General features: G+C 48.7%; 1 protein-coding gene across 4 annotated transcripts in view; it reads left to right on the top strand.

Moving 5' to 3' along the window:
• The window catches only part of LOC129711591 (chromodomain-helicase-DNA-binding protein 5-like), a 70251-nt gene that overhangs the window by 29027 nt on the left and 14779 nt on the right, over nt 1-26445 (top strand). For 2 of the 4 annotated variants that reach the window (XM_055659326.1, XM_055659327.1), the window contains exons 11-30: nt 267-398; nt 1960-2068; nt 2840-3031; nt 4934-5134; nt 6270-6407; nt 7715-7836; nt 8626-8799; nt 8887-9028; nt 9248-9379; nt 10048-10165; nt 11913-12037; nt 13790-14018; nt 15494-15663; nt 16237-16411; nt 18577-18663; nt 18769-18857; nt 20849-20982; nt 22002-22146; nt 24899-25064; nt 25863-25924. In XM_055659326.1, coding sequence (XP_055515301.1) covers nt 267-398; nt 1960-2068; nt 2840-3031; nt 4934-5134; nt 6270-6407; nt 7715-7836; nt 8626-8799; nt 8887-9028; nt 9248-9379; nt 10048-10165; nt 11913-12037; nt 13790-14018; nt 15494-15663; nt 16237-16411; nt 18577-18663; nt 18769-18857; nt 20849-20982; nt 22002-22146; nt 24899-25064; nt 25863-25924 — 2842 coding nt within the window. The remainder of the gene's footprint in view (nt 1-266; nt 399-1959; nt 2069-2839; nt 3032-4933; nt 5135-6269; nt 6408-7714; nt 7837-8625; nt 8800-8886; nt 9029-9247; nt 9380-10047; nt 10166-11912; nt 12038-13789; nt 14019-15493; nt 15664-16236; nt 16412-18576; nt 18664-18768; nt 18858-20848; nt 20983-22001; nt 22147-24898; nt 25065-25862; nt 25925-26445) is intronic. The other 2 variants (XM_055659328.1, XM_055659329.1) reach the window with 2 other exon arrangements.

Here is a 26445-nt window from a genome sequence, read left to right as displayed (position 1 = left end):
CCTGACTCCACTATCCCCTGACTCCGCATAGGACCTTTTCCTATGCTGTAAGCTTGTTCTATGTTCATTTGTCTTTGAAATCAATGCCATGATGCGGACTCACTGTTTGGATAGTCCCACTCAAAAGCTCCTTGGTCAGGTACTAGATTAGATGGACATGCCGTGTGAAGCTTGCTCCTCTGCAAACCCTCCCTACTGCACATGTAACCCGTGTTATTGATATAACTGGGTAAAAAGCTTTCATCTTTTTTTTCTTTTATTCCCAGCTTTGACAAGAAGGGTGACTTGCACTATTTGATTAAATGGAGGGATTTGCCGTATGATCAGGCCACCTGGGAATTTGAAGATTTTGACATTCCAGATTATGATTCCATGAAGGAGATGTATTGGAATCACAGGTCAGTATCTCTTTACAGAAGCAGCAGGTCACTTCAGGTGAAAATCAAAATACTGCCGATGCTGGGAGTGTGGAAAAAAAAAAAAATATATATATATGTACTGGATGCACTCAGCTGGTCAGGCAGCATCTGTCGAAAGAGTTGATCTTTCAGGTTGAAGACAAATTCTTTTTTTTTATTTTTTTTTTTTAAATATTTTATTTTATTAGAAGTAAGTGCAGTCATATGGCACCAAAGTGCCTAATATATATTTCCATAATACATTTTATGTACAACTTTTTTTTTTGTTACATTGAAAAAAGATTAGAATAAGAAAAAGAAGTTAGATAGTAAAGGATAGAAAGATGTGAAATATATAGTGTGTGAAGAAAGAAAACGAGTAAATGAAGAAAGTTGAGAGAGTAAATAGAGAAAATAAAATAAAAAAGAAAAGGAGATCATTATTTATAATCTTGACCAACCCTCGTCCAGTCCTGAAACAGTTATTTTTTACAATTGTGTTGCACCATATGATTCCAAAAAAACGACGAATGGAGACCAACTTGTTATGAATTGGTCTGATTTATCCATTAGGAGGAATCGCATTTCCTCAAGATGAGCGGTGTCCAACATACTTGCAATCCACATTTTAAGCGTTGGTATTGATGCACCCTTTTTTTTTTTTTTTCCTTCCCCCTTCTAGTCACCTCATTGACTAATTGTAGTTGAGTCAAACACTGCTCACCAAGCACAGCATGTACCTGACTTTAGAGAGGGATGCAGAAGTTTACCAGTTTGCTGCCTGGTTTCGAGAGTATTACTTATAAAGGCAAATTTATTCGTCACATGCACCCGAAGGAGCAGTGAAATGAATTTGCCAGCAGCGATACACTTAAAAAGAACACACAATACACAATAGAATTTAACACAAACATCCTATAGGGAGAAGTTGGACAGACTTGGCTTATTTTCTGAAGAGCATTGGAGGCTGAGCGGATAAATGAGAATTTATTGTACATGGACATTATATTCTTGCCTTCTGATTCATTGAATGAAAGATACATCATGGAAACAGGCTCTTCGGCCCACCAGGTCCACACTGACTATCAATCGCCCATTCACACTAGTTCTATGCTATCTCACTTTCGTATCCACTCCCTACACACTAGGGGCAATTTACAGAAGCTAAGTAACCGACATCCCCGCACGTCTTTGAGATGTGGAAGGAAACCGGAGCACCCGGAGGAAACCCACGCAGTCATAGGGAGAATGTGCAAACTTCACACAGACAGCATCCAAGGTCAGGATCGAACCTGGGTCTTTGGCGCTGTGAGCCAGCTGCTCCACCAGCTGCTCCACCAGCTGTGCCTCTGTGCCGTCCTAACATTAATAAGTGCAAATGTAAGTTTACAGTCATCACCCGTGAAAACAAAATGTCGGGAGAGTCTTGGGTTGCTGTGCTTGATTGTTTGGTGACGTGTGGGTAGGGCAGCCCCAGCAGCAGGGTGTGGGAGGGGAGGTTTATAATGGCTGTGTCACAGTGGACATCAGCTGCTCTGATCTTTCCCCTCTCTTTCTGCAGGCAGTTGATTATGGGGGACGACATACGACCAGTGAGGAAGCTGAACAAGAAAGGGCAGAAAGCTGAGGAGCTGATCTTCGACCCGCCCCCCTGCCAACCTGTGGTGGATGTAAGTGAACAGGAAGCTGGCACAGAGTCTCCGCACGAGAGGGGCTGTGCCCGACTGTCGGCTCCCAGACAGGACACGCCAACCTTCAGAGCGTTTTAGTGTTTTTTGTTTCGAGATACAGCGTAGAAACAGGCCCACCGAGTCCACGCCGACCATCGATCACCTGTCCACACACTAGTTCCATGTTATCCCACATTCTCATCCACTCCCTACACACTGGGGCCAATTAACCTACAAACCCGCACGTTTGCCGTATCACCCGGAGGAAATGCACATGGTCATGGGGAGAACGTGCAAACTCCACACAGATGGCACCAAAAGTGAATCAATCGAGTGGCGTTATTAGATATAGATTGAAGCTTCCACCACAATGTTGTAACAAACATTTTGTGGTTTAGGTACAAGTTATGTTTTTGAAGGCAGAGAGAAGACAAGCTCTGCATGCTGTCAGATTTAGCATCTCATTTGTAGTGAAACAGTGTGGAAAGAGGCCCCTAGAGTCCATGTTGGCCATCGATCAACCATTCACACTAGTTCTAAGTTATCCCACTTTCTCATCCATTGAGAATGGATACACTGGGGGCAATTCACAGAGGCCAATTAACCTACAGAAACCATCCAGATCACCATTTGTTTTCTAGAATTGGCAGCAAGGGGCATTCATTGTCTGGTTCTTGTCAGGAGGTTCAAATCTGACGGGGTTGTGCATTTAATGCATTGGAAGTTACCGCACCCTGACTGTGTGAATATTTACCCTTCCCTTGTGGGCAGCCGATGGTGAAGTTCGACAAGCAGATGGATTACATTGATGCCACCGGAGGCACCTTACACCCGTACCAGCTGGAGGGGCTGAACTGGCTGCGCTTCTCCTGGGCACAGGGCACCGACACCATCCTGGCCGACGAAATGGGACTGGGGAAAACTGTGCAAACTATCGTCTTCCTGTACTCGCTCTTCAAAGAGGTGAGCAACCGTGCGATGGTGCGGGGAATGCTGTGCGATTGGGGAGTAGTGCCAGGGGGAGGCATGTGAGGGTAAGGTTAGGATTCATGGGCTTGGAGGAGCATCGAAGACTTTGGGGCGGGATTGCGCGGTTCAGCTCGTGAGTCGGACAGTTTTTACCTCATGTGGAAGGTTGAGGAACATAGAACTGTTTAAAATTATGAGAGGGCACAGATAGGGTAGACAGTCAGAACCTTTTTCCTAGGGATGGACATGTCAGAGATTAGAGGGCAAAGCTTTAAGGTGAGAGGGGCAAAGATTGAAGGAGATTGTGCAGGGGCAAATTTTTGCACAAAGATTAGTGGGTGCCTGGAACATACTGTAGGGGTGTTGGTGGGTGGAGATATGATGGCATTTAAGAGGTTTTTAGATAGGTGCATGGAATGGAAGGATATGAATCATGTGCAGGCAGAGGAGATTAGGAGATGCCATCATGTTTAGCATGGCCATTGTGGGCCGAAGAGCCTGTTCCTGTGCTGGACTGTTCCATGACCCCAGAATATTGGCTGCTTCTTGCAGCTGCCCCCTCGGAGTCGAGGAGGCAGGAACGGGGTACTGATTGTGGATGATCAGCCATGATCACAGTGAATGGCGGTGCTGGCTCGAAGGGCCGAGTGGCCTGCTCCTGCACCTACTGTCCATTGCAACAATTTCCATCTCTTTGCCACAAACCGTCACGGGTAAAATTTGTCCTTGGCCCCTAGTGCTTTGTTCTCGACTATTTAACGGGTAGTCAAGTCTAGATCTCTGAGGGATCTGCTTTGGATTCAGTCACAGTTCAGTGTTAGTTCCTTCTGTGCTGTTGTAAACTAATTTGGGATTCATTCATTCAGTCTGAAGAAAGGTCTCGACCTGGGACGTCACCCATTCATTCTTTCCAGATATGCTGCCTGTTCCGCTGAGTGACTCCAGCTTTTTGTGTCTATCTTGGGATTCATAAACTTTACTGTATGTTGGTCCACGTTTTCTTAGGTCATGTAGTTACAAACGTTACATGAAAAGTTGTATTGAAATGTAAAATGTGAGCTGTGTCATGTACTTTTGGATTTCCACAATAGAATATTGAGTAAAGATCAAAATAATGGCCAATGCTGATTTGAGTTTTGGCTGTGAACTATTCAGCAGCATTTCGAACCTGAAGAACACAATTATCACTCACAGGGTGGTGGATATATAGAAGCGAGCTGGCAGAGGAAGTAGTTGGGGGAGGTACAACAACAATATTTCAAAGTGATTTAGACAAGCACATGGATAGGAAAGGTTTAGAGGGATATGGGCCAAATGCGGTTAAATGGAACTAGTGTAGATGGGGCATCTTGGTCAGCATGGATGAGTTGGGTGATTGGGCCTGTGTTTCCTTGCTGTGTGACTCTGTATGAATTGGGGTCAGGAATCCCCATTACACAGCTACATCTCTGCACCAGATAAAAGCTGTCCAGGCTCTGACCTCCACAGAGGAGCGTGGACGGGTGAAGCTCAACAGACTTGGTACTGGAGTTGGGCGTTTCAATGCCAACGTGTGGAGATGGGGGCTCCCTCCGCCAGAGCCCAGCCTGTGAATGCGGAGCAGAACAACAGACAGCCAACCATGTCATCTCTGGGTGCCCGCTCTACCACCCACCAAATGGAGCTGTGTCAGGGCCTGGCAGACATTGGCGCAGAGACAACAACCTGGCTGCTCAACACCAGGCTTGAGATCTAACTATTCCTTTGGTTTATGTTTCATTCGCAAGAAGAAGAAGGGGTCGTGCATAGGCCAATGCTGCTCTAATTACAGCTTTTATCCGCATTCCTTCTGTCCGTGGTGAACGTTCACCTCGCGTTCATCCATCATACATCCACCTCTGCCTTATTTCCCGCCAGGGTCACTCCAAGGGGCCGTTCCTGGTGAGCGCTCCGTTGTCGACGATTATCAATTGGGAGCGGGAGTTCAAGATTTGGGCACCGTACTTCTACGTGTTAACGTACACGGGAGACAAGGACTGCCGCGCCGTCATCCGGGAGAACGAATTCTGCTTTGATGAGAATTTCTTCAAGAGTGGGAAAAAAACCTTCAGGATGAAGGTGAGTGTCTTGCCTTTTGGCTTTGATTTTTATTCTTTAGGATTCAGCTGTCACTGGTCGGGTTAGGTTTATTATTGTTTGGTTCCGTTTAGAGACACGGAGCGCAAACAGACCCTTCGGCCCACCGAGTCCGCGCCGACCTGTACATTAATACTATCTTGCACACACAAGAACCTACGTACGATTTTACCAAGCCATTTAGCCTACAAACCTGAATGTCTTTGGAGTGCGGGAGGAAACCAGATCACCCGGAGAAAACCCACACAAGTCAGGGGGAGAACGTACAAATTCTGTGCAGACAGCGCCCATAGGCAGGATTGAGCCTGGGCCTCGGGTGCTGTAAGGCAGCAACTCCACCCCTGCGCCAACATGCTGCCCCCCATTGTCATTCTCACTGTAAAATAAACTTTCCCCGGACATCCGTCATATGCTGAGAGAATGGAGCAGCTGGGCTTGTACACTCTGGAGTTTAGAAGGATGAGAGGGTATCTCATTGAAACACATAAGATTGTTTAGGGCTTGGGACACGCTAGAGGCAGGAAACATGTTCCTGATGTTGGGGGAGCATAACCAGGGACCACAGTTTAAGAATACGGAGTAAGCCATTTAGAACGGAGACGAGGAAACACTTTTTCTCACAGAGAGTGGTGAGTCTGTGGAATTCTCTGCCTCAGGTGGAGGCAGGTTCTCTGGATGATTTCAAGAGAGAGCTAGATAGGGCTCTTAAAAATAGCGGAGTCAGGGGATATGGGGAGAAGGCAGGAAGGGGTACTGATTGGGGATGATCAGCCATGATCACATTGAATGGTGGTGTTGGCTCGAAGGGCCGAATGGCCTCCTCCTGCACCTATTGTCTATCTCCATTAAACGTTCCCCTCTCACCTTAAAGCTGTACCTTCTAGTATTTGGCATTTCCACCTTGGGGGGGGGGGGGGGGGGGGGCGGGGAGGTTCTGACTGTCTACCCTATCCTATGCCTCTCATAATTTCATAAACCTCTCCAGATCTCCCCGTGACCTCTGATGTTGCAGAGAAATGGGCTGGATTGGATTTGATTTGTTTTGCTCGCCTGGCGTGTCGAATGCTCGGTATGATTGGGATTGCTAATTCCGAGGGGAAACGCTCTCTGTTTTCAGAGCGACGCACAGATCAAGTTTCACGTTCTGCTCACCTCGTACGAGATGATCACCATTGACCAGACCATCCTCGGCTCCATCGACTGGGCGTGCCTCGTGGTCGACGAGGCTCACCGGCTGAAGAACAACCAGTCCAAGGTAGGTACGAGTTGATGCGGTCACCTCTGGGGAACATCTGCAGGGATGTGTTCACTGTCCCTGATCTGGTGACTACCTCTGGACACCGATCCATCATGGTGTCATCGTTCCACGGGTGACACTGTGATGGGATGGTCACTGATGTCCTTCAAAACCTGAATGTCTATTGGAAAACTTGAGGAATAATTGTAAAATTCAGGGGAAGGTAGAAGAAATAGAATAGAATAGAATAGAATAGAATGCCTTTTATTGTCATTCAAACAACTTGGTTTGAACAAAATTGCATTTTCTACAGTCTTACATTACAAAAAAACCCAAGACCCACACTTTACACAGTTTACATAAACATCCATCACAGTGGATCGCCAACACCTCCTCACTGTGATGGAAGGCAAAGTCTTATCTCTTCCCTTTGTTCTTCTCCCGCGGTCCAGCAGTCCAACTGCAGCGTCGAGGCGACTGGGGCTCACGCTGTTAAAGCCCCCGGCGGGCGATGGTAAGTCCCGCGACCGTCTAAGCCACGCCGGGCGATGTTAGGCCACGCTCCGAGTCCTTTAAACTCCAGCGGGGAAAAATTGCCGTTGCGGGAGCTCCGAGCTCCCGATGTTCCTGTCCACCAGGTCTGGGGAAGGTAGAAGTAACGTTGAGTTTTATAGTTAAGCGATTCCTGTTAAGGGAGCACTCTGGCAGTGTGGAGGTTTCTCAGCATGTGAACATAATTGCAACGCTGGCCTATAACGTCTAAAACTAATCCCAATGTGTAAGAATTGCAGATGCAAAAATACTGGATAAATGAGAAATTATTTGATGCGTTAAGATGAGACGGTGGAAGCAAATACAATGTTAACATCAGTCTGAAGAAGGGTCTCGACCCGAAACGTCACCTATTCCTTCGCTCCATAGATGCTGCCTCACCCGCTGAGTTTCTCCAGCATTTTTGTCTACCTTCTTATACAATGTTAACTTTAATTAATTTAGTTTATTGCCACATGTACTGAGATGCAGTGAAAAGCTTTAGAAAGGAATTCAGATTCAGATTAGTTTGTTGTCACGTGTACCAAGGTACAGTACAAAGCTTTTGTTGCGTGCTATCCAATCAGCGGAAAGACAGTACATGATTACAATCGAGCCATTTACAGTGTATCGATACATGGTAAGGGAATAACGTGTGTGAGAATTGGATGTATGTGCGTGAACAAAACTGGAAGATGCTACTAATGCGCTGCTGAAGATTTGCTCATGATTAACTTGTCAATGTTATTGCCATGTGTCTCCATGTGTCCGTGTGTGAGTTGTTTATTTCTCAGTATTTCAGGGTGCTCAATGCTTACAAGATCGATTACAAGCTGCTGTTGACGGGAACGCCTCTGCAGAACAACCTGGAGGAACTCTTCCACCTTCTGAACTTCCTCACTCCCGTGCGCTTCAAGTAAGTTTTGTTACTTCAACATTTACCCCGCTCTTTTTCACTCGGTAATCTCGTGGTCTAAACGCGTCTTGTGTCACAGGATGTTTCCACAATGTCGTCGCGCATGTTGTCATCCAGCAGCCAGTTTGTTCACAGAGTCACTGTTGCGGGGAATGGTATAGCACCTAGAACAACAGATGAGCAGGCCATTCGGCCCACAATGTCTGTGCCGAACATGATACCGAGACCCAACCCTCATCTAATTGCACATAATCCATATCCCTTCCATTCCCTGTTTATACAAAAGTCTCAAATGCCACTATCGTATCTACCTCCACCACCACCTCAGCTAGCACATTCCAGGCACTCACCACTCTGTGTAAATAAACAAAACAATCTTGCCCCGCACACATCCTATACATTTTGCCCGTCTCACCTTAAAGCTGTGCCCTCTAGTTATTAGTTTTTCCATCTTGGAATAAATGTCCTGAATGTCTACCCTATCTATGCCTCTCACAATTTTATACACTTCTATCAGTGTCCTCACCCTAACCTGTAGTGTTCCAGAGAAAACAATCCAAGTCTGCCCAACCGCTCCCTGTAGCTAACACCCCCTAATCCAGGCATCAATCTGGTAAACCTCCCTTGCACCCTTTCCAAAGCAGCCATCCCTTTCCTGTATTGGGGTTGGCAGGGTGGTGTCGTTGGGGCAGGGGTGGTATTGGGGCAAGGTGCTACTGGTCTGGGAGGTGGGGTAAGTATATGGCACCCACCCACAGGACAGCAGTGACTGCTCCTCTGTCGTTACAGTAATCTGGAAGGATTCTTGGAGGAGTTTGCAGACATCTCGAAAGAGGATCAGATCAAGAAGCTTCACGACCTCCTGGGCCCGCACATGCTGAGGCGACTCAAGGCCGATGTCTTCAAGGACATGCCGTCAAAGACGGAGCTGATAGTCCGTGTGGAGCTGAGTTCCATGCAGAAGTAAGTCGGGGAACACTGAGGGCTGGCTCTGAATCTGGGGGCAAGCAGCTCACCCTGGGAATCTGATTCTTGTGCTTACCTTCACAGGAAGTATTACAAGTTCATTTTGACCAAAAACTTTGAGGCTCTGAATTCGAAAGGTGGTGGGAACCAGGTGTCTTTGTTGAACATCATGATGGACCTGAAGAAGTGTTGTAACCATCCCTACCTCTTCCCAGTGGCTGCTATGGTACGTATAGAGCGCTGGGCGTGCGGCAGACATCCTGCCAGTGGGTGCAGGGAGTTGCAATGTCCATCTGAATGTCGGTGTATTTAGCTGTAAGGCAAAGGACATTGGGTTCAAATTGACTTTGTAGAATTGCACAGACTGTACCATAGAGAAACCTGTCGCTCGGTCCCTGCTGAAGGGAGTGTCACTCACGTTTACTCACGTTACTGGTGTTGGCAGGAAGCTCCGGTGTTGCCCAATGGATCATACGACGGGAACTCGCTGGTGAAGTCTTCGGGGAAGCTGATCCTCCTGCAGAAGATGCTGAAGAAGCTGCACAGCCAAGGCCACCGAGTGCTGATCTTCTCCCAGGTAGGTCGGGGTGGGAGGGGACCGGCTCCCATCTCCATGCCCCCAGGGCTCTGCAGAGACGGGACCCTCACGGGGCTGCCCATGTAGTCGGCATCGCTGCAGTCTGGGGGGTCCACTTTCAGCACGTAATCCAGATGTTCCCGGGATAGAAACATCAAATATTAGATGGTGCAGCTTTCAGCTGAAAGGGGCAAAGATGAACAGAGATGTGCAGGGAATGTTTATTTTAGCACAGACTGTGGTGGGTGCCTGGAACGCGCTGACAGGGGTGGTGTGGTGGTGGCAGACATGACCGTGTGTTTAAGAGGCTTTTAGATAGGCACATGGATACACAGGGATAGGATAGATAGAACCTTTTTTCCGCAAGCCTGAGAAGCCAAAGACAAAAGTACACAGTTTACAGTGAGAGGGGAAAGGTTCACAGGAGATGTGTGAGGCAGGACTTTTTGTTACACAGACAGGGGTGAGTGCCTAGGGGGTGGTGATGGAGTCCGATACAATAGTGGCATTTAAGAGGCTTTTGCACAGGGAATGGAGGGATATGGATCATGTGCAGTCGGATGCGATTACATTTGGCATGATGTTCAGCACGGACATTGTGGGCTGCCGGTTCTGGCCCATTCCTGTACTGTTCTGTGTGATCCAGTGTCTGGTCTGTTGACTGGCAGATGACGAAAATGCTCGACCTGTTGGAGGATTTCCTGGAGTACGACGGTTACAAGTACGAGCGGATCGACGGCAGCATCACCGGCAACCAGCGGCAGGAGGCCATCGACCGCTTCAACGGTGAGCAGGAGCCAGCGCGACGGAGCGCCATCCCTCGTGTATGTTGGGAACACAATGGTCCACCTCGCCCCAGTCTTACAGCGAAGGCAGCCCCGGGCAGCTGAGGTTAAAACCCCCCGCAGATATCGCAATATTTAAGAAACAATTAGACGGGTACATGAATAGGAGGGGTATGGGCCAAGCACAGGCAAGTGGGACTTGTGCAGATGGGATATGTTGGTCGGCGTGGGCAAGTTGGGCCGAAGGGCCTGTTTCCATGCTGTGTGACTATATGCGTGGATTCCAGTGACAAAGCAGGAGCTGCCTGTTCTGTTCTTGGGCAACAGTTGGTATTTGCTCCCAGTTTGCTTCTTTGGGAAGGTGGTCCAGATGTATGATACCATAAGAAGAGATATGAGAGGCAAGGGGTGGAGTCATGGAGCACAACAACAGGCCCTTTGACCCACCTTGTCCATGCCGACCAAGCTGGTATACTAGCCTAGTCCCATTTGCCTGCATTTGGCCCATAGCCTTCTAGTCCCTTACTATCCATAAACTTTCCCAAATGCCTTTTTCAAATCGGAATTGTTTCTGGTTCTGTAGCTTCCCCAGGCAGCTCATTCCCCACAGGGACAATAGAGTGAGGCATTTTGTCTTGTTTTCTGCAACCTGATACTCATTTGTTCTACCTCCCTCCCAATTCTGTTGACCAAACACATTAGCTGCTTTCCATTGATGATGTGTGAGTGCCTGCAGCATTTTCTATTTTTCATTTTGCAATTCCAGCGAGTGCAGTGATTTTTATTTGTATTCTGTATAACAAGAAGTGATGAATATAAAATGATCCAAAGTTCAAAGTGAGATGAGAGGCAGAGAGAAGCTGGAAGCAGAGAGAGGGGAATAGATGAGCACTTGAAAAATTAAAAAAGGCTTACAGAGAAATGGGACTAAGATGGTAGCTTGTTTGTGAAGAGACAAGGAACTACAGGTTCCAGCAATCCAGCAGGCCAGGCAGCATCTGTGGGGGGGGAATGGACAGGCGATGTTTTGGGTCAGAATCCTTCTTCAGGCGCTGCCTCGATGTGTTCCCACCCGAAACGTTGCCTGTCCATTCCCTCCCCAGATGCAGCTTGTTTAAGAAAGCCAGTTCAGCCAGGCTGGGCTGTGTGGGAAGGGAATGGAGGGTGGTGCCAGTCTGTGCTGTCTCCATGTCCAGTAATAGCCTAGCCTTGCAGAGTTTCTAATAGGGCAGAAAACATGTAGCAGGTGATGTGTGATTTTCCCCAGCAGTGCATGTAGCAACTTGACACAACTTGGCACAGTATTCCAAGGTGCTGCACAGAGATGCCGTCAGGTTAAGACACATGGGGCACAAAAGAAGATTTTTTTTTTTAGAGAGGTGGAGGGAGGGAACTGCAGATGCTGGTTTACACCAAAGATAAACACAAAATGTTGGAGTGACTCAGCGGGACAGGCGGCATCTCTGGAGAGAAGGGATGGGTGTGACGTTGCAGAACTGTCGATGGAGCGAGGAGGAGAACTTGGTCAAATAGGCACCTTGAGGAGGTGTGGAACAGACAGAATGTGTAGGAAGGAACTGTGTATAAAAATGTGTAGAATGGTGGGCAAAGGTCTTTTTGCGCAAGTCAAGCGCAAGATATTACTAGGGCCATCTTTATCCGCTTTGAGACGGCTAATCTGTACCAGTTGCATCAAAGGTGGTGAATGGGACGGTCCTTGACCCATCTCTTTGTCCTGGTCCCTGCAGCCCCTGGAGCTCAGCAGTTCTGCTTCCTACTGTCCACGCGAGCTGGGGGTCTGGGCATTAACTTGGCCACAGCTGACACCGTGGTGATCTATGACTCGGACTGGAACCCCCACAACGACATTCAGGTCAGAACGCAGTTTGCCCGAGACTTCTAATTACTTATGTGTTTAAGAAAGAACTGCAGATGCTGGAAAATCGAAGGTACACAAAAAAGCTGGAGAAACTCAGCGGGCGCAGCAGCATCTATGCAGCGAAGGAAATAGGCAACGTTTCGGGCCGAAACCCGGAAGGGTTTTGGCCCGAAACGTTACCTATTTCCTTTGAGTTTCGTCCCGAAACGTTACCTATTTCCTTTGAGTTTCGTCCCGAAACGTTGCCTATTTCCTTTGAGTTTCGTCCCGAAACGTTGCCTATTTCCTTCGCTCCATAGATGCTGCTGCACCCGCTGAGTACAGCTTTTTTGTGTACCTTCCAATTACTTATGTGTTTCTTTTAAAACTGACGAGATGATTCTGTGATAATTTGATGCGGTTTCACCAGAAGTTACTCCGCTGTGAGTAACCCGGAGAGGTTCAGGCTTTTGGGCGGGAGTTTTAGTGGGGAACTTTGACAAAATGGCACTGGGGGAATATGGCCATGAAAAGTGCCAGGATTGGGCATTTGTAAACGGGACCCTGCCCGCTCTGTCCCACACGTGACTCCAGCTCCGCAATACTCGGTCAACTCTCACTCCCGGGACCCACACACAGTGCACAGTTGGTCTGGCGAACATGTCACCTATTCCTCCAGATCCCTGAGAACAAGGGTAGTTGTGAAGAGTTACTTCACTGGACTGGGGCATGTGATGGTCTTTTGACAAAGGTGGGAATGAGGCTTGGGCAGGCTCTGGATGGGGACGGTGAGTAAGTCAATGCGAAAACACTGCCGAAAGAACTCAGCAGTGAAGGTGCACATGAAACTTGCTGGATTCACACCAACCTGGGACTGGTTCACCAGTGTCATGTAGGAGGTTTAGCATCTGTACCCATCTGGGTCAGAACACAATTCCCAGTTGGTGCAGAGTCACCATCTGAAGTGGCCCCAACAGTCTGCAGCCAGGCCCCAGCGTGAGGTGGCCAAGGTCTACTGGCCCTGCCACATGATGCCCATTTTGAATGAAGCATTGTTTGTAAAAGGAGTTTAATGGTAAAACCTGCCCAAGGTTGCTCTCTCACTACTTGCCTAGCAGCGTTGGAGGATTATCTGATGCCTCAGCTAACCCTGCCTTTGGTTCATAACGTCATGTTATAGGAGCAGAATTAGGCCATTTAGGCTCATCAAGTCTACTCTTGATGTCATTCAATCATGGCTGATCTATCTTTCCCGTTCAACCCCATTCTCCTCCCTTTGCTCCATAACCCCTGACACCCGGGAGAATCAAGAATCTTCCAATCTTGGCCTTAAAAATATCCATTGACATGACCTCCAAGGCAACTCCACAGATTCACCACCTTCTGACTAACAAAATTCCTCCTCATCTCCTTTCCAAAGGTACGTCCTTTTATTCTGAGGCTATGGTCTCTGGTCCTAGCCTCTCCCATTAGTGGAAACCTCCTCTCTGCATTCACTCTATCCAAGCCTTTCAATATTCGGTAAGTTTTGATGAGGCGTCCCTTCATCCCACTAAACTCCAGCGAGTACAGGCCCAGTGCCGTCAAACACTCATCATTATGTTATGTCCTGGACAGTTCTCTTGGGTAGAGGAGATTGTAATGTGAAGTCTCTCCGGGTTTAGCTCTAGCAGGCGGTTGTGTCTCGTTTGGGCAGTGGGTTTGTGTGTATGTGGGGTGTAGGAGAGTATTGCAGAAACCAAGTCTTACGCAGCCTCTGTACTGCAGGCGTTCAGCAGAGCTCATCGCATCGGGCAGAACAAAAAGGTGATGATCTATCGTTTTGTGACCCGGGCCTCGGTGGAGGAACGTATCACGCAGGTGGCCAAGAAGAAGATGATGTTGACTCACCTGGTAGTGCGGCCGGGGCTGGGCTCCAAGTCGGGCTCAATGTCCAAGCAAGAGTTGGACGATATCCTCAAGTTCGGCACCGAGGAGCTCTTCAAAGATGACGAAGGTGAGGAAGCGAGGGATGGGGGAGCCGTGCAGGAGGAGCCACCAGTGGAGCAGGAGGGGAGCGGACAGGACAGCCTTCTCCCCATTGTTGTCGATGCCCGATGCATGTCCAGAGGTTTATTGGAGTCTCTTTGTGAAAATTAATCTTAAATAAAAAAACACATAGTAAGCCCATTCAATCCCTTGGGTCTGGTCAATGATAGCATAACTATCCCTTAGCACCAAATATCTGTCTTGGTTCAGTACTACTTCCTTGGACGGAGACTTGATGGCCTGTGACCTGGAGAGATTTGGAGAGGGATTTGGAAGAAGCTGAGGTTAGGTGGCGATCATCACTGTCCTGTCTCTTATGTTGTACTGTCTGCAATTCATATCCTTTTATTGCCTTGTGATGCATATGATCGATCAATCTCATGTCCCGGGTACGTGGCTTTGATGGGATGAAAGAGAACCAGGTTCGATCCTGACCTCGGGTACTACTGCCTGTGTGGGGTTTGCACGTTCTACCTGTGACCGCAAGATTTCCTCTGGGTGCTCTGGTTTCTGCCCACATCCCAAAGAAAATGCGGGATGGTAGGTTAATTGGCCCCTAGTGTGTAGGGAGTGGATGTGAAAATCAGATAACACAGAACTAGTGTGAGAGGGGTGATTGATGGCCGGCGTGGATTCAGTGAGCTGAAGGGGCAGTTTCCACGCTGTATCTTTCATTCAATCAATCCATCTTCAGGTGCGTGACGAGTCGGTTTGTGACACAAGGCCCTGTGATGATCACAGTGGGTGGAGTTGGTCAGTCATGGTTCTTTAATGAACAGTGTGTGGCTTGATGCGGCCTCCGTGCTTGAATAACCACCTGCGCCCATTGCTGCGTGTATTTGGATTAAAAGCATTGAGAATCTGGCGGTGGGGCAACTGGAGGTTCGGAACGTGAAAGGTCTTTCTTGGGATACTGAGGAATATTGAACAAAGATTGGGTCCTGATCAATCGCGTTCTGGTTGAAGTGTTGAACAAGCATGAGGGGCCAATTGGCTCCCAGTAGCTGCGTGGGTCTTCACTTTTATAATTGTGGGCAATGATTGCACAGATCAACGTGCTCAGCCCACACCAGCCTTGCCTCACTGGCTGTACTCCAGGACATTCCTCCAACCGGCTCTCATCCATTTTCACATATCCACTGGTGGATACATTTGTAAACAGGGTCAGAGGTATAATGTCGTCTGGGATAGGGTTCGATTTAAAAGCTTTAGATTTTCAAACACGCATTTAAACACCAAACAAAACATCTTGCCGATGGGATGGAAGACGAACAGGGGGATAGGGCGAAGGATGATGGAATGCCGGAGGGACTGGTGGAGTTTTAGGGAAAAGGGGGGAATTCTGGAGCGAGATTGAAGCCTCTCAGCGGCGCTAGTTAACTCACAGATTGGTAGGTGCGGCAGGCAAGGGAAATGGCTGATTGTTTTGTCTTTAACTTCCAGCAGAGAAGGAGGCGGAGGAGATGCGGATGATCCACTACGATGACCGTGCCATCTCCAAGCTGCTGGACCGCAACCAGAATGCCACAGATGATGCTGACATTCAGAACATGAATGAGTATCTCAGTTCCTTCAAAGTAGCTCAGTACGTGGTGCGGGAGGAGGAAGAACAGGTGACAGCTTTCCTTCGGGGGGGCCCAACTTAACCAATGCTTGCTACTTTATACAGTACAGGACAGGGCTCTAGGGTGAGAAGGGAATTTGTAAGAAACCTCGTGTTACAGAAAATCACGTTTTTGCCAATGCAAGAAATGGGGTTTGGAGCAAGTTTCCTGATCCGTGGGCTGTTGCTGCTGGGACGCAAGTCGGGGCCTGATCAACCCTGGCTGGGTCGCCTGGGCAAGGGTGTCTGATGTTGTGAGACCCGAAACACCCAATGACCCCAGATCACATCACTGAGGATGCATCCCAGCGCATCTAGAACATGTATCTTTCACACATGTTCTAAAGACATTTTTGTCAATGCAGGAAATGGGGTCTGGAGCGAGAGTTTCAGCCTCGCAAAATAACTAAGTTATTTTTCTCTGCAGGATTAAAAAAATATAAAGATCTTTTCAATAGGAACAAGTTTACTTTTGTTTACTGTAAGCTAAAACTGCAAATGGTTATACGTTACATTGTTTAATGGGAAGGGGTTTTTATTTTTTGGTTCTGCTGATCTATTCATATATTTTCGCAATATTTAGGAGGAAGTTGAAAGAGAGATCATTAAGCAGGAAGAGAATGTGGACCCTGACTACTGGGAGAAGCTGCTGAGGCATCACTATGAGCAACAGCAAGAGGACCTGGCCAGGAACCTGGGCAAAGGCAAACGCATTCGCAAGCAGGTCAACTACAATGATGCCTCCCAAGAGGACCAAGGTGTGTAAATTGATCAAGGAGAGATTGCAGTAGGGTATGGTACACGAGTGGTTCTGATTCCACACTTCCAATGCAGAGGTCTGCGGACCAACAATCTGGTGACTCAAAACCCGATCCCTCTATTGGCAGGCAGAATGTTTGTTCTGTAGAAAGCATACTGTGTGTCGGATTGCATCCCAGCTTGGTCTGGGAACAGCTCTGCCCTGGACGACAAAAAATTGCAGAGGTTTGGATCTAGTCCACTCCGTCACACAGGCTAGACACTCCACTATTGGCTCCATCTGCACCTCACGCTGCCTCGGGAAAGCGGCCAACACAATCAAAGACTTATCCCATTCCAGTAATTCCTTCTTCCCTGTCGCACCTGTCGGGGAAAAGGTACAGAATCTTGAAAGAGCACACTGCCTGGAACAGCTTCTTCCCCTCTGTTGTCAGACTTCTGAACGGTCCTTCCACAAGCATAGGCTACCGTCCCATTCACTTGTACCCCATTAAGGACCTTGGATGTTGTCTATGGAACCTGGTGCACCACAATGCTGAGAACTATATTCTGGGCACTCTGTACCTTCCGCTCTGCTCTACCTATTATACTTGAGTTTAATATGATTGTATTTTTGTGTAGTATATCTGATCTGAGTGGATAACATGTAAAACAAAGCTTCTCACTTGTGTGTACCTCAGTACACCTGACAAATAAATGTGGGATGAGAAGCTGCCATCAGCCAACTCACTAAAACATACCTGTCTGTGCTGCTGATGCCCTTTGGAGAGGAAATCCAACCTTGTCGTGTGTTTGTGCTGAAATGTGGCTCGTAGACACGAGCAAAGTTGTTGGTTCATTAGCTCAGTGGATGAGATGTTGAACCAAGGTCCCACCTCTTCTCCCCGGAGTCCTAGCCAGGAGTTATCCCCTAAACAACCACCGTAGAGCAGGTGCGTTAGTTTAGTTTAGTTTAGAGATACAGCACGGAAACAGACCCCTTGGCTAACCGAGTCCGCGCCGGCCAGCGATCCCCGCACACTAACACTATCCTGCACACACACAGGGACAATTTACAATTTTACCAAGCCAATTAGCCTGCAAACCCCCGCGACTTTGGAGTGTGGGAGGAGACCGGAGCACCCGGGGAAAACCCACGGAGGTCACGGGGAGAACGTACAAACTCCATTCAAACAACACCCGTAGTCGGGATCGAACCCGGGTCTCGGGCGCTGTAATGCAGCAACTCTAACGCTGCGCCACTGTCATGCCCAGTCTTTGGGCATTAATTGGCTGTTATCACATTACTGTGCAAGAATATCTCACCGCTGTGACTTTATGACAATGCCTCAGTGGGCTTTGGAATGTCCTGGGGTTGTCAAGGAGGTTTGAAGATGCTGGGGATCAGCGGGAGAAGGAGGTCAGGTTGAAGTGGTCACAGAAACCTCTGTCCACTCAATCGTCAATGCTGTGGAGGGAACCGACAGACGACGCTTCAAGTCGGGACTCTTCAGACCGATGGAGAAAGCTGGAAAAGAGAGCCTTAAAAATAAATTATTTTCCAGCTATTTCCCCCCCAAACTCCATTAGCCAGAAGGAGGGTCCCGCCTCGAAACGCCGCTTGTCCCTTACCTTCCACAGATGCTGCCTGACCCACTGAGTTCTTCCAGCAGTTGGTGTTTTGCTCATAATTCTAGCATCTGCAGTTCCCTGTTGTGTTCCCAATCCTCTTTGGTCAAAGTGAATTCTCCCAAAGCTTTTCTCTGCACTGAATTAACCTTGAGTTCTTCGGTATTTTCTAATTTAATGCTGGAGATGAGGGGGGGGGGGGGGGGGGGGAGGAATGTAGTAGTAATGGTGGGGGGGACGAGTGGTGGGGGGACGGGGGGGGGGGGGGGGGGGAGTGTGGTGGGCTGGGAATGTGGGGGGAGATTGGGATGGTGGGGAGGAGAGGGAAATTATGGTGGGGAGACTAGGAGACTGGTGAGGGGGGGGAGGGAAAGGCTGACTTGATGACAGGGAGACTGGGAGTGGGGGGGGGGAGGGGGTGTTTGAGGAGAGTCTGGAGGTGACGACAGGGGAGAGAGGTGGGAGCGATGGGTGCCCACCATTGCCGAGTGTTCCTGAGGAATACCGGTCTGCCTTTCCCGGGCCTGTATCCTCCTCCGCCCATTCTCTTTTCCAGAGTGGCAGGATGACTTGTCAGACAACCAGTCCGAGTACTCTGTGGGCTCAGAGGATGAGGATGAAGACTTTGAAGAGAAGTTGGAAGGTGAGGATTTGGCCACTGCTTCCTTTCTAACCCAGGGCAGTCATTTAATCTTGAAATTGTCACCTTTGCCTCCAGAACTTTGATTCCTGAATTTTTGTTATTCAGCTGGGAGACGCCAATCCCGGAGGCAACTTAAGAACGAGCGAGACAAACCTCTCCCACCGTTACTGGCTCGAGTTGGTGGCAACATTGAGGTAATGTAGCCTCCTAATCCATCTTATCAGCCGCAATATCGACCCCAATCACGCTAGAGGCAGAATTCCGATACAGAGTAGAGCCTCCGCTACATATCCTGTCAAATGTTGCCAGGGAGATAACCATGGTTTATGTACAGAGTGAAGTTCTCCCAAACACTGTCCCATCAAATAATTACATGTTAACCACAGTTTGGTTACAGAACAAAATGCTCTCTCTCCAAGTCAATAGACAATAGGGGCAGGAGTAGGCCATTCGGCCCTTCGAGCCATTTAATGTGATCATGGCTGATCATCCCCAATCATTACCCCGTTCCTGCCTTCTCCCCATATCCCCTGACTCCACTATCTTTAAGAGCCCTATCTAGCTCTTTCTTGAAAGTCACTACTATCAGTTGGACATTGTGGGCTAGACATGGGGTAAAGGCCTCTATATAGTCTCCGCAAGAGACCGTTACAGAATAAAACTACTGATAAGTATCTCGTAAGCAGCGTCTGAGCCCAGGTCTGTTTATTTTTAAGCTCTTGTTTGCTGGGTTGGGCTACAGAGCCAAGTACTGATAAGTGGATGTGATTATTCTGGAGAGGGTGCAGAGGAGATTCACCAGGATGTTGCCCGGGCTGCAGTCTCAGTCACGAGGAGAGATTATTGGATAGGCTGCTCTCATTTTCCTTGGAGCAGAGAAAGCTGGGGAGGACCAAGTAAAAATGACCGCATTAAAGGGGCATGGGTAGAGTAGACTTCAGTAAACATAAAGAGGTGTCTAGCCAGACGGCACAGGTTTAGTGTAGAGTGTGAGAGATTTAAAGGGGATACAAGGAGGACTTATTTCACCCGCAGGGTGGCTGGAGTTGGGGATACACTGCCCGAGAGTGTCGTGCAATTATACTCTCCCAACATTCAAGGAATATTCTGACCAGCACTTGAATTGCCAAGATAGAGGAAGGCTTTGGACAGAGCACAGGTCAATGGGATTAGTGTAGGTGGCTAATTGATGGTCGGCATGGACTAGAAGGGCCGAAGGGCATGTTCTCTGTGCTGTACAAATCTATGGAGTTGAGTTTCATCTGGAGTGTGCTCCTTAATGTGAATCTCTCAGTCACGTTAACTATTCTTTGGTGGGGAAGATGAGGATAGTAGATGAATAACAGTGAGAGTAACACTGAGATGGAAGGACTGAACCAGCTGGAGTCCGGGCTCTGCCTCAGGACTGACATCACAAGCATTGTTTAGATTCTTCCCCACCCCTCAGACACATGGACACAGATAAAACGTTTCGCTCAAAATTCCCCTCAGCGATCTTGAGGGTAAGTCGCAGGCCTTGTCGCAGGTTATGATATCGTCTCTGCTTCTCTAGGCGGGATCTTTGTCCCAATCAGGAACCAACCCACTGGACTCTGCGGAGTCCGTCGCCAGCACATCCAGGGCAAGGCCACCCGAGAACTGACCCCTAAATCCAGGTCACACTTAACCGGTCCAGGAAACCTCCGCCCTCAGCCGGGAAACCTTTCACCGCACTAACAGGAAGCTGTGCAACACGTCAATAAGGTCTAGGAGCAGAAATAGGCCATTCGATCCTACGAGTCTACGCTGCCATTCAATCATGGCTGATCTCTCTTTCCCTCTCAACCCCATTCTCCTGCTCTTGCTCCTTAAATCCTGACACCCGGACTAATCTGTCAATCTCTGCCTTAAAAATATAAATAGACTAAGTTTGCACCGCCTTCTGTGGCTGTGTTGGTGTTGATTTGTTATTGTTGTGTGTGGCGCGATGCAGTGAGAGTGGGAATTCGGGCGTGGGGATGTTATGTAGAGTGGATGCATGGTTACACGCGATGTGAATGTCTGCTCCAGATCTGGGGGTCAGAGGGGATCTGGGGTTCAGAGGGGAGGGTATCTGGGGTCAGAGGGGATCTGGGGGTCAGAGGGTATAACCGGGAAGTTCCGGACTCACCGGCCGGCCTCCCCTCCTGATAACGTCTGTCTTCAGGTCCTTGGGTTCAATGCACGGCAGCGGAAAGCCTTTGTGAACGCCATCATGCGCTGGGGGATGCCTCCACAAGACGCTTTCAACTCCCACTGGCTGGTGCGTGATCTCCGCGGGAAGAGTGAGAAGGAGTTCCGGTATGTTTAATGTCAGTAACCGTGTCCTTGACACGTCTTGCATTCCCCTCGTCCTCCGCTCACACGCACACACGCCACGCACACACACACACACACACGCACACGCACACGCACACACGCGCACACACACGCACACACACACACACACACACACACACACACACACACACACACACACACACACACACACACACACACACACGCAACCCCTGTCATGCTGACGACTCCTCTCCCCACCTCCCCGGGACATCCTCCATCTCTTGGCCTTCCCTTCCACACTCCCTATCACACACCAGTGCACAGGTCCCGGGGACGTGGGGTCAGAGGGGATCCAGGGGGAGGGGTGAATCCGTCACTCTTGTAAAGCTGTGACTCAACGGACCCATTCTCCCACTGTCCTCCCCCACCCCCCCCCCCACCCTCTCCCTCTCCCCCACCCTCCCCCACCCTCTCCCCCTCCCCCACTGCCCTCCCCCACTCCCCCTCCCTGGGAGGATTCCAAGGAGAAGGTTTCTCCACTAAACGTGTGGCTGTACGCACCAGGCCTGTGCCACAGGGAGACAGACATTGGACAGGGTAGCACTTTCTTCTCGGAGCGCAGGAGGATGAGGGGGGATCTTACAGAGATGTATAAAATCTTCAGAGGAATAAATGGGGTGAACGCACAATCCTTTACCCAGAGTAGGGGAATCAAAAAACCGAGGACCCCCCTCAGGTTTAAGGTGAGGGGCGAAAGATTTAATGTGAACCTGAGAGGCAACCATTTCAGAGTGGTGGATATATAGAACGGAGTGCCAGGGGGAGGTAGTTGGGGCAGATATTATAACAATAGATATTTGGATAGGTACATGGATAGAGGAAAGGTTTGGAGGGAAATGGATCAAATGCGGGCAAATGGGACTTGCTCAGATGAAGCGTCTGGGTCAGCATGGTCGAGCTGGGCCAAAGGGCATGTTTCTGTGCAGTATGACTCTAAGCTTGTGGTGCCTCCCTCCCCCTCCCTCTCTCTCTCTCCCCAGGGCCTACGTCTCGCTGTTCATGAGGCACTTGTGTGAGCCAGGGGCGGATGGATCGGAGACATTTGCAGATGGCGTTCCCCGTGAGGGGTTGTCCCGGCAACACGTGCTCACCAGGATAGGCGTGATGTCACTGGTCAGGAAGAAGGTGAGTTGGGAATGTTGCAGCTTGCTAACGGCATTGTGGAAACTCTTGTCTACGTTGAAGGCACTATGGCACAGCTGGTAGAACTACTGCCTCACAGCGCCAGAGACCCAGGTTCGATCCTCGCCTCGGGTGCCGTCTGCGCGGAGTTTGCACGTTCTCCCTTTGATCGTGAGGGCTTTCTCCAGGTGCTCTGTTTTCCTCACACACCCCAAAGATGTGCGGGATTGTAGGTTATTTGTCCTTTGTAAAATTATGCCTAGTGTGTCGGGAGTGGATGATAAAGTGGGATAACATAGAACTAGTGAATGGGTGACCGATGGTTAGAATGAGCACTGTGGGCCGAAGGGCCTGTTTCCCCAGTGCAATCATTAATTTTTGTTCAATAAGCTGAGGGATAGAGAGCTGGCGCTTGTGGGCAGATCATAAAGTCCCTCTCCTCTTGACAGTTGTGTGGGTAGATAGATTTAGTTTTAGTTTAGAGATGCAGCATATAAACAGGCCCTTTGGCCCTCCTGTACACCAGTTCTATCCCACAGATTAGGGACAATTTACAGAGGCCATTAACCTATTACCTGCATGTCTTTGAAATGTGGGAGGAAACGTGGTGACACAGAGAACATACAAACTCCGTACAGACAGTGCCTGCAGCCAGGATCGAACCCAGGTCTCTGGCGCTGAGGGGAGCAACTCGACCATTGTGCCACCATGCCGCCAGCTGGGAGTATCAGAGGTTTGAGAACTTGTCTGATGCACTTCAGATGTATTTGGTTCAGTGGAAGCAGGGATTGAATTTCATTCTGAGGAAGGGTCCCGACCCAAACCGTGGTCTGCCCATCTCTTCCACAGATGCTGCCTGACCCGCTGAGTTCTTCCAGCACTTGGTGTTTTTGCTCAAGGATTGAATTGTAGCTCTGGCAGCCAACATGGATCATGTACATAAAACAGTAAAATGTGGGAGATGTCCACTGGGTCAGAGAGTGAAGGGATTCACAATTGTTTGTATATTTTCAGTCTCAGTCTCAGAATGCCGGCAGTACTGCCCACTAGTGGCAGTGCAAGTAGTAGCAGGACCTGGCTCCTGTAAAGCAGGTTGACTTTTGACCAGAGGGGACTACTAACTAATTCAACAGCAACATAATCTAATCTTGCCCCAGTTATAAGGAGACATACACAGTTATGTCTCGTTAATTAATAAAATATCGGCTTCAGTCTGAGGAAGGGTCTCGACCTGAAATGTCACCTGTTCCTTCTCTCCAGGGTTGCTGCCTGACCCGCTGAGTTACTCCAGCATTTTGTGTCTAACTTCGATTTAAACCAGCATCTGCAGTTGTTTCCTACACAAAATACCGGCTTGCCTGATAAACAAAGAAACGTGTGTCGGCAGGTTTACACCGAAGATAGACACAACGTGCTGGAGTAACTCAGCGGGTCAGGCAGCATCTCTGGAGAAATGGAATAGGGAATATTTCAGGTCAAAACCCTTCCTCAAACAAAGAAACATTAATGTGCATTCTGATAAAGTCGTGCGTTCATATTTTTTGTTAAGTTTTGTGCACATGGTGGCGAATGGCACATTCTGGTAATCAATGACACACTCCTGAGTGAACGACAGCATAGATTGGACAGAGGGTAAAACGTTCTCTATTCTCTTCAGTAAATACTCCCTTTGAAGGTGGAGCAAGTCAAATATATAATAACGCTTGTTGTATGTAAGGTGGAGCTGCAGATGCTGGTTTCCACCAAAGATATTTATGGTTAGTTCTGTTGAGGGGAAGGTAAAAGCGGGCTGTGCGGGGCTGGGGAACGATAAGGTTGGATAAAGGTCGGGTCTGATGAAGGGTCTTGACCCGAATCGTCACCTATTCCTTTTCTCGAGAGACGCTGCCTGACCTGAGTTATAATAATAATAATAATAATAATAACTTTATTTGTATAGCACATTTAAAAATAACTCATGTTGACCAACATGCTTTACTTCAGTGCAGGCACTAATTTGATACATACAATGGTAGTCAGACCTAACAATACATGCATAAACTGTTTACAGCGCCCCTTCAGAGGGGCTCAAAAACACTAAGAAGTAGAAATAGGTTTTGAGTCGTGACTTAAAGGAGTCGATGGTGGGGGCAGTTCTGATGAGGAGCGGGATGCGATTCCAGTCTAGGTGCCTCAACCGCTAAAGCGCAGTCACCTCTTACTCCATTTACTCCAGCATTTTGTGTCTCTCTGTCTGTATGATAAAGCTCCCTCGACACCAGTGAATGAAATGTTCCCGGCATTGGTTAGAGGCGGAGCAGAGCTCTATCTGTGATATTTGATCATGGCGTGTGTGACCAGCTGGATATGGAGCCATGCTTGCTGCATAGTCCAGCAAGCTGGGTAATGTCCCTGGATAGGCGATGTTTACGCTCTGAGCCTGAAGAAGGAACCCGACCCGTAATATCACCAATCCATGTTCTCCATAAATGCTGCCTGATGCAGATTTATTCCAGCACGTTTTGTCGCTTTATAAACCAGCACCTGCAGTTCCTTGTGTCTAAGGTGATGTTCCTGCTGCATGCGTCAGGTCCTGAGGACATTTAACAGCTGAAGTGGGTCAGATGGACATTTCCACAACCAGTTCCACGACCACATTTCCTCCCCGTCACCTGTGCCTGGTTTGAGGTTTTAGTCTTCCATTGCCCGACCTGTTTTTCTGATGTTTGAGTTGCTTTTCGTCACTAACCTGATCTTTCTGGAAAACGCATGTTAGGTGCAGGAGTTTGAATACATCAACGGGAGGTACAGCACGCCCGACATGGTGCCGGAGAGAATGGAGAGCAAGAAGCCCGTGGACTGCATCTCCTCCGATTCCAGCACGCCCGTGGCTGCCAGCCCTGCCTGCCCAACTGCTGGGGTGCCAGCCCATTCCTCTACCGGTGGGTCCCGCTGGGTCAGAGTCCAGTGTTGCCTGTCCAAGGCATGAGTGTAACGGTTGGCTGGTGGGACAGGGAGCAAGGGTTGGGGTTGACTGGCCTGAGCATGTTTGGTTGATTCTGACAAGGCACAGGTCAGAACCTTTTCCCCCCAGGGTGGAAATGTCAAAGTCTAGAGAGCATAGCTTTAAGCTGAGAGGGGCAACGTTTAAAGGAAATGTACGGGGTGAGTTTTGTTTTACAAAGATGGTAGGAAGTGTCAGGAACACATTGCTATGGGTGGTGGTTGAAGCAGATATGAAATAATATAAGAAATATGATATAAGGAAATACTGTGCACTTACTCAATCTTGTCCCCTCATGATTTTCTACATCTCTATGAGATCACGCCTCAGCCTCCTGCGCTCCAAGCCTGCCCAACCTCTCCCTGTAGCTCAGGACCTCTCGACCTGGCAATGTCCCCATCACATCTCTATGAAGGGCAGCGGGGGGCACAAGCCCAGTGGGGGCCAAGAAGTGGAATTGGAGGGTGATGTGGACACACGCACACACACGCACACACGCACACGCACACACACACCACACACACACACACCACCACCACCACCACCATCTAGCTTCAAGGACGGGGTGGTACGTCTGCAGGAAGTGGGTCAGTGGTTTAACCCAGGGCAATGAGCCTTGGCCATCCTGCTGCTGCTGGGCCAGTCGCTCTGTAGCGGGGGGTGGGGGAACCCCTTGAAGCTGCGGCAAGCAATGCTGCAGGTTTAACCTGACCAAAGCAATTCTCTTCCCTCTCAGAGAAGAACGGCTGCTGTGCGGAGATGATGGATGATGGCGAGAGGGAGAAGGAAGAGACTGAGGCAAGTATTGAAGGGCAAAGTGAATCTCACTGCCTGAAAGTACAGTAACTGCTGCACTTGGTTCAATGGTTCTTTATTGCCACATGTACAGACGTACAATTATACATTATTTTTTTTTACATAGAGTTCCGCAAATTTTGTCATATTTTGTCACAGTCCCCGATTAATAGAAAGGAATTTAGAAATAGTCCACATAGACTGCGTGCAAGAGTCGCCAGGTTTTGGCGCCATTTTCAAAGACCGGTCCGTGACCCTCTGTATTGTGGAGTGTGCCTGATCAGATGCCGACTATTTTTCACTCTGGCTGCGTAAGGTAGAGTCGGCCAAAAGCTACACTCTGGTCACAACGATGGAATGTGGTAAAAACGGTTTGTGTTGCAGTGGGCTACTTGTAACTTTACATGGTGACTCTGCATACATTGGGTTATGCAAAACACGGAATATCACTGTGACTTGCAACATGTGACAATAAAGTATCATTGGGACGGAGACGAGGAAACATTTTTTCTCACAGAGAGTGG

Source organism: Leucoraja erinacea, chromosome 30 (genome assembly GCF_028641065.1).
Source record: "Leucoraja erinacea ecotype New England chromosome 30, Leri_hhj_1, whole genome shotgun sequence".
Taxonomy (NCBI): domain Eukaryota; kingdom Metazoa; phylum Chordata; class Chondrichthyes; order Rajiformes; family Rajidae; genus Leucoraja; species Leucoraja erinaceus.
This window is presented reverse-complemented; position numbering and strand designations above follow the sequence as displayed.